At 38.7% G+C, this 14,315-nt stretch overlaps 1 protein-coding gene across 4 annotated transcripts in view; it reads right to left on the reverse strand.

The window, feature by feature from the left end:
• The window catches only part of PHLDB2 (pleckstrin homology like domain family B member 2), a 235,163-nt gene that overhangs the window by 39,173 nt on the left and 181,675 nt on the right, over positions 1-14,315 (reverse strand). For 3 of the 4 annotated variants that reach the window (XM_050778855.1, XM_050778857.1, XM_050778856.1), the window contains one exon: positions 4,242-4,370. The exons of the other annotated variant lie outside the window; for it this stretch is intronic. In XM_050778855.1, coding sequence (XP_050634812.1) covers positions 4,242-4,370 — 129 coding nt within the window. The remainder of the gene's footprint in view (positions 1-4,241; positions 4,371-14,315) is intronic. 4 annotated transcript variants of the gene reach the window in all.

The raw sequence follows: 14,315 nt of genomic DNA on the forward strand, positions 1-14,315 counted from the left end.
AAATTTATAACTTCTGAAAGAATTAATGAATTAAAAGAATTAAGGAATTAAGAAATAACTCAAGTGTTAGGTCTTAAAACAATATCTTCTGTTTTGAAATAATGCACTGGCTGACATATAGGCACATACACTCAAGTTTATAAGGTCTTCCAATTAAGCTTGATTTGTGGCCAAAGATTACTGAGATTTTAAAAAAAGGAATAAGCCCTTTTTCTGGCTTATAACTAATCTCCATTCAAAGTGGCCATATGGCTCTTAATATATACACTTTGCTAGTCAGTTGCTTACTCCACATCTGGTTAATATGCAACATGTGTTATTTTAACCCTGCATGAAAGTCAAAGAATCATTCATTTATTTGTAGTAAATACTTAAACCACTGTATGAGAATAATGGCACACTAGGTAAGAAAGTTGAAAATTAAGCTAAGCTCAGCACTCAGACTCCACTGATGTAATCATCTGATCAAGTTACCTAAACCATCAAAACGTGTGTATATAAACTTACATCTTAAACAAAAAACTATTAGGGAGGGAATAAAAACTTTTATAAGATTTTATGTATGAATAAGAAGTCTGGGAATGGAATTTGGGGGCAGGAATAGTTTAATTGAGCACAGAATAATATATACAGGAAGTTCAAAGTGAAGTATGTATGACTAATTGAATGAAAATTTAACTGTACTTCACTCACTAAAAGAGTGTTACAAATCTCTACTGGCTGGCAAGCTCAAAGGCCAGGCACGAAAGGACCTAAAACAGCTGCACTAAAGGAAATTCTGTGCAATTTCTTTTTTCTTTCCAGTAACTTTTAAAATAATGTATATGGCAGAAGTTTACATGCAGTTCTTTATGTTTTCTTTGCCTGATGGAGGGACAGGAAGAAGAGAATAGATGTGGTATGACCAGGAGAAATTGCAGTAATAACAGCTCATGGCCAACTCCAGAAGCAAATTTAAATGGGGCTTGGGGTTTTGTTAATTTTTACACTTCAACTACATACTTTTGGAATATGGAAAAAGACAGTTGAAATAATCTAGTCCAACCTCCTTGAGGTGATTAATACTGTCAACCTGATTGGATTGAAGGATGCAAAGTATTGATCCTGGGTGTGTCTGGGGGGTGTTGCCAAAGATTAACGTTTGAGTCGGTGGCTGGGAAAGGCAGACCCACCTTAATCTGGGTGGGCACCATCTAATCAGCTGCCAGAGCAGCTAGAATATAAAGCAGGCAGGAAAAAAACAAACAACAACAACAACAACAACAACAACAAAACGTGAAAAGACTAGACTGGCCTAGCCTCCCAGCCTACATCCTTCTCCTGTATGGATGCTTCGTGTGTGTGTGTGTGTGTGTGTGTGTGTGTGTGTGTGTGTATAGTATTACTTCTGTCCCTCTAGAGAACCCTGACTAATATACTCCTTATTTCATATATGAGGATGTTGTGGCCCATAGAAGTTGAATGACTTGTCCAAGACTAATGGATACACTGATTTTATAGCCAGTGATAGTAAAATTGTAGATCACTGAATAAAATTTTTTTAAAACATCAAGATACCAAAATCAACCATTCATTTGAGTAAATATCAAAAGCACAAGAAGACAGTTACCCAGCTGGGATAATTTTCTTGTGCTTTTGATACTAACTCAAATAAATGTTTGATTTTGGTCTTGATTAAAAAAAATTATCCAGTGATATCTACAATTAGTAGACCTTTTTTCTATCACTGGCTCTAAAATCATTTTGCCCATTAGTCTTGGACAATTCATTCAAACTCTATGGGCCTAAATACCCTCATATATGAAATGAGAAGGTAGGATGAGATTATTTCTATTATCTTTTTCCAAATGAGATGAGTTGAATGACTCATTCTCATTTAACGTCAGCTTTCTTTTCTACACTATTAGTAACCCAGGGACTGCTTTGCCCATATCAAATACTAGATTGGTAAGGTCATGTTAACAACATACCAACCACAGGCCACAAAACTAATATCAGATGAAAATAATATTTGGACTCTAACATAATGATTTAAAGGTAGGAAGACCAGCCATAAGTCATTATGTTGCATGCACAAAATCATTCTACAATTTCAGCTTAAGTATTCAAGGCAATATGCAGTTTAATAAAATAACTTTCTTCTTATTCATTTTTTTTTTACTTTGTATGACTTACCACCTAATGAAGATATTTATAATAAAATAAACTTTATTAAATCTAGTTTAAACGCCCAAGGAAAAGCTTTGTAGTGAAGTCATATTCTGAAGTGTTTGAAGTCTAAAGGGAGATAAGTTGTGATAACACAGAAAGTTCCTAAAGTGAACTTTAGGACTTACTTCTCATGAAGTAAGTGAACTTTTTACTGATTAAGCCAAGGCATTGGTGAAGAGTTATACTGGTCGTCATCCTTGAAAAACAATTAGTAGACCTCTTACTATCAGGTGAACTGCAGCCATCACAAGCCAGCTCTCTCTCCTAAGGAAAGAGGTTTTATAAGAATTTTACACGCTGTTTGGAGAGGAAAGGGAAGAAGTCTCTGCCTTCAATTAATGGCATCATTTCCTTTCCTCTTTTGTAGTCAAAATCTTTGGAACATACAGCTCATATTATGAGTTATCTTACAGAATCTAGATTAAGCTAAACAGTATTTATATTACTCATAATCCAAGTTGTGAATAAAATCTATCAATTTTTATGTAAAGCAATGTTGATAAAGAACACAATAAATGGATTACCAGAGGAAGGGAAGGACAAAATACACAACTATGCTGCTGACTGTAAATAAGGAATTACAATGACTGTGTAAAATCTTTAGTGATAAGGAGAGTTAAAAAACAGTAAGCAAATATTTAAAGAATTAGTTTTCCCATCTCTTTTGTTAACTAGCATAAACACAAACAAATTACAAACTAAAATTACTTTACAAATACTAGTTTTCTTCCAATCATTTTTATCATAAAATTTGCAGAGAATTGTGACTGAGAGGCAGGAAGTTTTATCTTCTTACAACAAATTCAGCTGTACACAATAAAAGAAGTAAAGGGAAGACATGTAAAACTTTTTTGCTCCAACATTGTAAGAAATAAATACTAAAACTATTATGCTGCAGTTTAAACAGCTGCATTGGATTATCATTATTAAGATGCTCTCAACTTCTGCAATACATTGAAAAGCTTTAACTGTTATTTTTTCACTTAGCAATGTTCTCAGAGGTAGCAAATATTTTTGTATTAAAGATCATCTTAAGAATGTTTAAGGATGTGCTATCTCAATAAATTTTTCAACCTCCCCATTCCCAAGAAGGTACAAACACAATAATATGGATGAAACTAGCTTGTTATACTCAGGTAGAATCATAAATTGCTACTCACTTAGGACAAATTACTATTATGTGACTCTTTCAGATATCCAAGACTGTTAACGACTGCTTCCCCAGAGGGAAGCAGTTTACTGGGGCTGCTGTTCAAAGGAAATGACCCAGTTGCCAAGAGGCTATGAAATATTAAGTGGCTGCGCCAGTGTTTGTGAAACTATCCACCTAGGAAGTCTTGCTTTCAGAAGATAACCAATGTGGTTGTGTTAAACACTGCCAACCTTAAAGATCGGAGAATAACTTGATAAAGCTTAACTAGAAAGTCTATGCTGCATTAAGTTCTTAAAAATTATGAAGCTCACATGAGATGTTGGGGGCATTAGTGATGCCCCACATCTTGGGTCTTGGCATTTAATTGTTGTGATTGGGCTAATTAGTTCAATGTCACTAACCAGCAGAAAGAAAAGGAAAAACAAAAGAACAGCTGCTGGTGGGGAGCAAATCAGAAAATAGGATAATTTGGGGACAAGAGTCTAAAATCAAGCTAAAGAACAAAACATTCAAGGGTAAATAGGATTCATGATGCAGCAGAGAATGCAGGGGAAGAGGTCAGTTAATACAAATGCTACAATGTTGATGTTGGTTACAAATCAGAAATAGCTTCTTTTGTCACAGACACATAAAAAATGACTCCAGAAATAGTTTTGCATTATAAATTAGGAGAAGGATTCTAACAAGGAATTTTAAAAACTGATTAGCATGGAATAATATATACTGTTAGCATGCATATTTCCATTTAAACATATCTAATGACTAGAACTTACGCAAACTTACGCTATATGAAGTAGTAAGTCACAGGTAAGTGGCACTTAAGTGAAAAACAAAAACGAAAAGCAAAATAACTGGTGCATTCCTGTTTGCTACTGACCCTCTTCAGTTGTTGTTGTAACTGTTCCCTCATGGACTCAGGACAATTGTCCAGCTGGGTCTTCTGCTCGGAGTAAAGCTCCTGAAGCCTCTCTAGTTTTTCCCTTTCAGCATCAAGCTTTACCTTCTCCTGAAGTTCAGAAACCAGAAAATAGAATAGAAATTACCTTCACACCCCAAGCAGGTGCTAGTGAACATTTCTCAAGGATAACACAAACAAACATACACGAACTCTGGACATTCTATGAATGTAGAAACATATCTTGTTAGTGGCTAGGATAAAGGGATATAAGCGGAAGTTAAGACAAAGGGACTGGGTTTCTCTATTCTCAAAGCACAGTCCACTTCACGGCAATGACTCCCGCTTTCCTTCCCTCCCTCCTTCCTGCTACCATGTTACAAAAGCAGGGGAAGCAATGGTCATGTTGAGTGTTGGTCACTGGCCAACAATCAAAGAAATGCCAAGCAAATTCATAAGCAAGACTTGCCAAGAGTCACCTGTCAGAGAACCAGACAAAGGAAAGAGGGCATTTGCCTCAAGGACTGTCATAGCCTAACTTGCTCAAGGCCTTCGCATGGCAAGTTTTGGAATTTCTTGGTTTTGTTCTCAGGTTAGAGGAATTCTAGGTGTATTAATTGACAGCCCCATCATCTGAAACAGTTCTAGCTATTTGGAAAACTTCAGAATTTACAGAGTTAGAAAATCTTAATCCAGAGAGATTATTCAAAGACTGAGAGAGCTAGTAAAACTGCAAGACAGACAAAGCAGCTAGGGGGAGGCATAGGCAGCTCAGACACACCAAAAACGTGACAGGGACTGTGGAAATACAGACTTTCCCACAATGACTGACATACAAATAAACTGAAACACGGACTGTGAAAAAAAGAAAAGAGTCAGAGAAGAAAGGAGAAGGAAGAGAATACTAAATCCCTTCCAAGTCACATGTGCCAATGAGACCCTGGACATTCCCCAGGACATAATAGGCAAATACTCTAACACAGTGATTACACGGCCTTACAATGCTACCTCTTAAATTAAGAAACAAAACTTCAGTTTGTTTGGTGCCAGTCTTCCCAACCTGTGTTCTTTTTATGATGCTCTGAACACTTGAAACAAATTTTAGATGTGTTTTCTCCTTGTGTAACACCATCAGCCTGAACAAAAGCACTTTATGAAGCACTTTGACAATCTGACCTTTGGTAAGTGAAATGACCCCCACTTTCCCTTCCTTATATTCCTTTCATATAAACTGGCAGGAACAAAACTAGCTTCTAAGCACATCACAGAAGGACTCTTTTTAAGGATTTTCCTCCGAAATAGTCCTATGAAATTATCCTTACTACATTTTATCAAAATGGCAATGATTTCTTATGTATAAAAGACGTTACGGTCCAAATCTAAAACTACATGACATCAATACCAGTTCACTTGAGTCTCCATTTTTGACTTAAATTTAGAAATGTATATTTGGCTTTAGAAATGTAATTATCTTAAAATAATTAAATTCAGAAGTCATAAACCTGAGACCCCTACTTCATATATCAATCTAACATGGGTCTGTAACAACTTAAAACTTTAACAGAATACAAAGAAAATTTCTTTGATCTTCAACGGTTAAGTTTGCTCACTGTACACACCAATTGTGCAAGAGTTGGAGAAAGCAATGGCATTGTTAACAGAAGAAAGGTTGCCCAAGTGTGCTAATCCATAGTAAAACTGAATATACTAGCACCGTTAGATTTAGTCTTTAGTTTCAGAATTTTTTTTTTTCCCTAATAAAACCAGCAATATAGAATACTTGTTGTCCTTTGGCTAAAAAAAGGTGTTCTTTCCTATGTGTGTGCATCAAAGATTGCCCTATTTACACAGCAAAATAATTTTATCCCAAGAGTTCTATTTCTAGGTACTGCATCACCAGTTTGCAGCAACTCTACTTACAAATGGAAAGCTAAAAAGTAATTAAAAAAAGAAGACGACTACGCATCATAATTTAACAGCAGACGTATAAAGCCCTAAAATTTAAAGTTATCTTCGATAGAAAACACTGAAACGATATTTGATAATACGGAAAGCCACTGGCCTAAAACACAGGTCGCAAATCTGAAGAAATAACAAAAGTATTCCTGATGCTCTCAAATGTTTGTATTGTGAATAATAAACTCAAATCAACAACTAATAAAAAAAATCTTTCATGCCTGTAATCCCAGCAATTTGGGAGGCCAAGGCGGCCGGAACACGGGTCAGAAGATCGAGACCATCTTGGCTAACACAGTGAAACCCCGTCTCTACTAAAAAATACAAACACCTAGCCGGGCGAGGTGGCGGGCGCCTGTAGTCCCAGCTACTCCGGAGGCTAAGGCAGGAGAATGGCGTGAACCCGGGAGGCGGAGCTTGCAGTGAGCTGAGATCCGGCCACTGCACTCCAGTCCGGGCAACAGAGCGAGACTCCGTCTCAAAAAAAAAAAAAAAAAAAGTACAACAACAACAAAATTAGCCCGGCGTGGTGGCGGGTGCCTGTAGTCCCAGCTACTCGGGAGGCTGAGGTCCGAGTATGGCGTCAACCCAGGAGGCAGAGCTTGCAGTGAGCCAAGATCGCATCACTGCACTCCAGCCTGGGTGACAGAGCGAGACTCTGTCTCCAAAAAAAAAAAAGAAAAAAAAAAAAAAAATTCTTACATTTAAATAGCGCCTTATTTGCAAGGTGCTTAAAACGTTTCGTAATTCATGCAAGGGGTCATCTAGAAGAATATGCAAGCAAGCACTATTAGAACTTTCTGCAGCTTCTCTGTTTATCAGTAATGCTGTGACCACTACCTGGGTCCCAGAGCAAAAGCTCAGTGGGGCCAAAGCTAGGGCAAAGGAAGTAAAGGGGAAGGATGAAAGAAGACCAGTGGCAGGTGGGCCCAGCTGTAAATCACAGAGGACCGCAGAGGTGATATAACTCCTGTGAGTGCCAGAAGTAGACCAACTTTGAGCCAGAAAGAAATTAATATTCCTCTATTCTATTTATTGCCCAGGAAGTTGTTAAAGGAAAATTAGCTCTAGGCAAGCAGTTAATTAGAGCTGAAAGTTTCACCTTCTACAGTGAATGTAAAATAGATGGCATTTGAGGGTTTAGGGATTCTTGCTTTTTAAATGCAAAATACTAAGATTGAGGTTATTCCATTTCTCCATATTTAAATTGGTAAACTCATCTATTCTAACTACAATAGGCACAATAATATTTTACAAATACCAAATTGGGAGAGAATATAACTTTTTAAAAAAGATTCATAAATGTACTTTCAGGAAAAAAAAATGAATTCTTTTTTTTTTTTTGAGATGGAGTCTCGCTCTGTCACCCAGGCTGGAGTGCAATGGCATGATCTCGGTTCACTGCAAGCTCCGCCTCCCGGGTTCACGCCGTTCTCCTGCCTCAGCCTCCCGAGTAGCTGGGACTACAGGCGCCCGCCGCCACGCCCGGCTAATTTTTTTTTTTTTTTTTTTTTTTTTTAGTAGAGACGGGGTTTCACCGTGTTAGCCAGATGGTCTCAATCTCCTGACTTCGTGATCCACCCACCTGGGCCTCCCAAAGTGCTGGGATTACAGGCGTGAGCCACCGCGCCCGGCCTAAAAAAAAATTTTTTTTTGACCTACTTTGTATATTTAAGACTGATGTTTCTAGAGTTCCACATTCATATACAGACAAAGGTAAGTTACCCATGGGTAAAATTAAGGTAGAAATCAGTTTATAAAATTAGGCCCATATTTGCTTCCACAGTGAGTTGTTTGTTCATTTGCCCAATAACAATTGAAAGAAAACTAGAGGAGATGAGAGAAAAGACAGCAATTGATCCTGTCCTCATGTAGCACAGTCCAGTTAACCCATTAGAACAATGTGAACCAATAGAACCAATAGAACAACTATTTCCCAGGCCCCAATTTAGTTACAGATCCAGGGATAGAAGGCTTAGTAACAAGCATTAAAAAATCTCTCCAGGTTTTCTGATATGCAGCCAGGTTGAGACCCATTGGCTTAGCCACCCAGGGTTATGCGAGAGGCAAAAGCAATGAACTACAATTTGATTTTTCTAATGAATATACTTAACATTAATACAGGATCCACCAAAAACTATTTGTAAAATATTTGGTCCCAATGCCTTTACTTTACAGTATAAAAGCCCTCGCTTACAAATAATATCCCAATTGTCAATTTTTTACATTTAAATTAAATGTCTCAAGTAACCCAAACAAAAACTGTGACAGATTCCAGTATGCAATATTCATATAGACAGGGAAGATACATTTCAAATTCAGAGGCAAAATATTTATCGTCTAACCATACAAATGATCAGGATTGTTAAAAATTTACACTAAAGAATGTGAACTTGCACACGAGTTGCCAATAATCTTAAATGATCTTGAAAACGCAAGGCTTGTCAAAAGCCTACTTATTCTGCTAGATCTCATGGTTAGAAGACAATAACATAAATTTTCTCTCTTCTAAGTTGTATTACTGAGGAATAAACAAATTTAATTTGCTAACTCTTTGGAGTTTCAATACTACACAGAATATTCTAGAATACCAATTAAAAAATCATTTTACCATACTGAAGTGTGCAATACTTGATAAACAGATGGTTCAAGGTTACAAATTTATTAACTTGTAGGGCTGCCAGATAAAACAGAAGACATTCAGCTAAATTGGAATTTCAGATGAACAACAAATGACTTTAATGTTAAGTATGTCCCAATTATTGCATGGGACATAATTACACTACAAAACGATTCTCTGTTTGTCTGAGATGCAAATGTACCTGAGGTTCTTGTATTTTTATTTGCTAATTCTGCCAACCCTGTTAGCATGATGAAGATTTTCCTAAAAATTAAAATCCACTTTTGTAATTTCCAAATTGTTTAGCACAGAACCCAGCACTCTAGGCACTTGTGCCACATTTCATTAGACATGGGATCAGGTTTGGAATTGATGCAGTGATACGTTAAAATTCATAGTCTCTAAGGCTTCATTTATTTATTTGTTTATTTATTTATTTATTTGACAGAGATGAGGTCTCACTGTGTTGCCTACACTGGTCTTGAACTCCTGAGCTCAAGTGATCCTCTTGCTTTAGCTTCTCAAAGTGTTGGGATTACAGGTGTGAGTCTCCATGCCTGGCCAGTCGTCATTTTTAAGGGAGGTCCATTCAAAGTCCTATCTATCTAGCCTAAAAATCCCTTTCCTTCCTGTTCCTAAACCCTGTGGCTTTATTTGGGAGGCGGGCATCCTTATAGGTTCATAGATTAGGCAACTATTTTAGGCCTATAATCTTTATGTGAAATTCGTTTTTCTTTTAACAGCTTTATTGAAGTAGAATCATACTCAAAAACATAGCCCATGTTTAAGCATTCCTTTTGATGAGTCTGGACATACGCATATGTCCATGATACTATGTAAGGTAGGAAGCGTTTTGGATATCTGAATATTCTGAATTTGATAGTGGTAACACAGATTATATAGCATATATTATATGACATTTCCAGTGAGATTTGGAGCAGTACCCTCTAATCAAACATGTTACTATTTCTGAAGCTGTTTATGAATATTCAACCTTACAAAATGACTTTTTTCCCCCCAGGAAACTTTTCAGATTTTGGAATTGCAGAGGAAAGATTATAGACCTGTGTCAACAAATAATGATTGCTGAGTAACCAACCGTTCTCTGCCTCTGAAGAGGAACATCCTATATTTCTTTCTTTCTTAGATTTTTTTCCTTTGGCTTTGACATTTTAATCACACAATTGATCAATGTTTAGTATAGGAAAAACAAAAACTAGAAAATCAGAAACTCAGGACTTATACAATCAAACAACTACCAGAAAAAAAAAATAGCCTCAATCTGGAATCCTATTGATTTAATCCGCAAATCCCATTATACTGTTCCACTTCCTCTGACTAGGGAGCTAACTTTGAAATGTAAGAAAGAGGCACGGGAAGGGCTGGGTCCCTGCTGCACACTGACTGTGACTTGGCACCTGTTCTGCACTCAAGAGGCATTAACACTTTGCTGAAGAATTTTGGGCTAGGCTCACTGTCTTTCCCTGGCTCCAAAGGAAGAATGGGGAGGAAGTAACAGGTACTTTGGCAAGAAAATCGTGGGAAAAAAGATTTAACCATTTAACATACAATGGTATACGCTTACTGGAGGAACATTAGGAAGTCAAAGAATTTAAGATTTCACTCAGAAAATTCTGTATGGCACAGAATGATTTAAGCTTTAGTTCAAAACTTTAAGTGTGTTTCATGTGTTGAAGCGTGCAGGCTAGGATGGCTACAAAATAGAACAATGTATCTGTGTGAAGACACACAATATTTGTCCTTAAAGAAAAGGATAGTTTGAGATAAATGATTACCATCTGGGTCATGGGAAGACCCTTCGGCATGTCTATTGAATCAGAGCCTTTTCTTAACCATTTTATTTCATTTTGGTACAACTGACTTGGTTTTTGTATGCTAAAAAGCACCAATAAAACAGATAATCCAGAAATAGAAGAAATGGAAAAACTATTTTTAGTTTCAAATTTTGAATGTAGCTAGAAATAGACAAAGACAGAAAACCTACACAAACAGATGCACACATCCATATCTTCTTAGCTATTCCCTAAGATCAGGCTTTGCCTTGGAATGGGGGTGGGGAGTAGAAGGGAAGGAAGCCAGTTCCACAGTCAGCCCTTTGCCCAAGCTGGGCTTCATGGTGCTAGCGGTTTCCCTACTCTGTCACCAGGCCCATTAAACAAAAACAGTTTGTTAGACCAGAGGTCCCAATCTTCTTTCACTTGCTATAAGAAAATGTGATGTCTCTTTGCTTACTGCTTCACCAAATAAGTATACCCTCCAGGTTTACGTTCGAGTTAGACCCTTGCTTAAGCTTTATCAATGTTCATAGTGGCTCCATCTGGGATGTGGCCACGATGTGAGAACACAACCAGCAGGTGGCATGTATCTCAAGGTCAGATGGAAACCGGCTTATGGATGTTCTTAACAGTGGTACCCCTAAGGGTAATAAAAGGCCAGTGCAAGAAACTGCTGCAAAAATGTTCAATAAATACCCAGTAAAACAAACTGACTATATTTTATATTTTCTATATATCTACGGTTTATATTTTATATGGTAACACATAAATAAATACTAATCATAACTTACACTGAACGTGCAAAATAAAATGCATTCCTAAATCAGCTAAAAGAGGTAATACTAAAGACTAATCTTCAGAGCCAAGAAAATAACATCAGTAATTTCATATCAAAATTTGAGTGCTGATGGCTGGGCTTGGTGGCTCACGCCTGTAATTCCAGTACTTTGGGAGGCCAAGGCGGGCAGATCCCTGAGGTCAGGCATTCAAGACCAGCCTGGACAACATGACAAAACCCCGTCTCTACCAAAAATATAACAATTAGCTGAGTGTGGTGGCGGGAACCTGTAATCCCAACTACTCGGGAGGCTAAGGCAAGAGAATCACTTGAACCTGGGAGGAGGAGGTTGCAGTGAGCCAACATTACGCCACTGCACTCCAGCCTGGGCAACAGAGAGAGACTCCGTCCCAAAAGATAAAAAATAGAAAATAAAAGATTTGAATGCTGAGGCATTCTGAGGTATTATTAAACCTTTTTCCTACGGCTCCAGCCTTGTCTCCAAAATTCTAGAGCCAGGCTTACAGGATGTACTATCAACATCTGAATCGGAGCTTGCCCAACAGAGATCTCTTTTCAGGTTTTGCTTTTCTCATTCCATGGTTTATATCTGACCACAGCAACAGGTGTATGGAAAAGGAAACACGATCCCTGAGGGGAAAGGCCACTTCCTCCTTCTGTCTTACGCTTTGGCATGATGGGCCGTGTGACTACAGGCCTCCTGGCATGTGCACACGGGCGGCCCAGCCCAGCTGTCCTGAAACTTGGCTGCACGTAGCTATTTGGCAGGTGTTTGGCCCAGTGTTTTGCTAAGGCCCAGCCTGGACTAGCCATTAGCAGGAAAATCCAACAACAGTATTCCCAAGCACACTGGGCAGTATCCTGGCACATGCTATGGGCTGGATAAACAGTGGATCACAGTGCCCTAGTGCCCTCCTCTATTTCACAGGCTAGAGTGGGACATAAATGTCTAGTAGGCTCAAAACAAACATAACTTATAAAATGTTTATCTGTAAAAAGAACAACAGACAAAAATCTAACTTGAACTGGAAAGGTCTAAGAGGGCTTTTCTGAAAAACTAACACTGATCTTGAGCCCTGAAAGACAGAACCAATGAGGCATGGAATATGGGGAAGGGAATTCCAGGTAGGGGAAAACAGTATCTGCAAAGGACTGAGGTTGGGGGAGGATGAATCTTTTAACAAATAGAAAGATAGAAAGGAAGGTGACTGTGAGAGTGCTGTGAAGAATGGGAGGGTGGTGACAGAAAGGCTGGTGACAGATCACACTAGGAATTTGGATGCATAATCAAGCACAGTGTGATACAAACCACAGTAATATGGTCTAATTTCTTCTTTTTAATCACATTGGCTGCTGTGAAGAGAATGGATTGAAGGAAAGCAAGTGGAAGTGGACTAAATAAGAGATTTTCATAATAGAGAAGAGAATGCTGTTAGTGGACATGCAGAGATGTTGAAGTAATTGAGAAATAAGTTGGTAATCAACTGAATGTAGGGATGATAAGGAAAGACGTGTCAAGATCAATTTCCAGTTTCTGTTGAACATACAGGTGAATAGAGATGCAATTTCCTGGTTGGAAAAACTGGAAGATTGAGGGTGGAGGGTGGAAGGCAAGGGAAAAGATAAGATCAAGAGTTCAGTTATGGGTGTGTTCAATTGCAAATACCCATGAAATATCCAAGTAGGGATGTCAGGTAGGCACAGGATATGAGTCAGAGTTCCAAAAAGGGGTTATGAACTAGAGAAATCCCTATGATAGTCACCAGCATACGCAAGTTATTTGAAGCCATAGCTATAGAAGGACATGAGGGTACAAGAGAAGTGAGTCAGATCAGAGATAAAGAGTGAGAAAGAGGTAAAGGGAAATGGATGGAAAACCAGAAGACTGTGGTATAGAGAGGCAAAGCAAAGGGAGACAGTGAAGAAGCGCCAAGAAAAAGAGCTGTCCCCTGCCCTGAATGCCGCTCAGGAGTCTGATCATGAGGGGACTGAAAAGCACCCAGCAGGCTGGGCAGCACTGAGGTCTTTAGTAGTCTTAACAGGAGAAAATCAGATGCAGGAGTAGAGGTCTAAGCCAACTGGAGTGGGAAGAATGGTTAATTGGAAAATGAAGAAAAGGAGACACAGTATAGCCAGAAAATTGTTTAATAAGTTTAGCTATGATTAAGAGGAAAGAGATAAGGTAGTAGCTTATTGTTAATGAATCAAGTAGTAATTTATTTATTTATTTATTTATTTTTTTGAGACAGAGTCTCGCTCTGTGGCCCAGGCTGGAGTGCAGTGGCGCAATCTCGGCTCACTGCAAGCTCCGCCTCCCGGGTTCACGCCATTCTCCTGCCTCAGCCTCCTGAGTAGCTGGGACTACAGGCGCCCGCCACCGCGCCCGGCTAATTTTTTGTATTTTTAGTAGAAACGGGGTTTCACCGTGGTCTCGATCTCCTGACCTTGTGATCCGCCCGCCTCGGCCTCCCAAAGTGCTGGGATTACAGGCGTGAGCCACTGCGCCCGGCTAATTTATTTTTAAAATAATAATATTGGCATGCTGACAGTAAAGAGGGAGAAACTGCCCCCAGGGGGTGAGGGTGCAGAAAGACTCAAGACCTCAAGAAGGTGGGATGGGATGAAACCCAGAGCACATCCAAAGGCACTGGTCTTTGATGGAAGGAGGGAGCCCCCGTTCATTGTGAGAAGATGGGATGCTTCTGATTTCTCTGTGGAGCAGGTGGTAAGATGATCTCTGAGCCAGAGGGACGAAAGCGGGCCAGGGGTATGAACAGAGTGTATGAAATAGCTATGTCGTTAAATGGTGGAATACATTTATTTGAGAAACATAACAATGTTTTTGCCAAGCTGTGTTGATCTGTATTTGAGTTTAGTTGTCAAGA

Source organism: Macaca thibetana, chromosome 2, assembly GCF_024542745.1.
Source record: "Macaca thibetana thibetana isolate TM-01 chromosome 2, ASM2454274v1, whole genome shotgun sequence".
Taxonomy (NCBI): Eukaryota; Metazoa; Chordata; class Mammalia; order Primates; family Cercopithecidae; genus Macaca; species Macaca thibetana.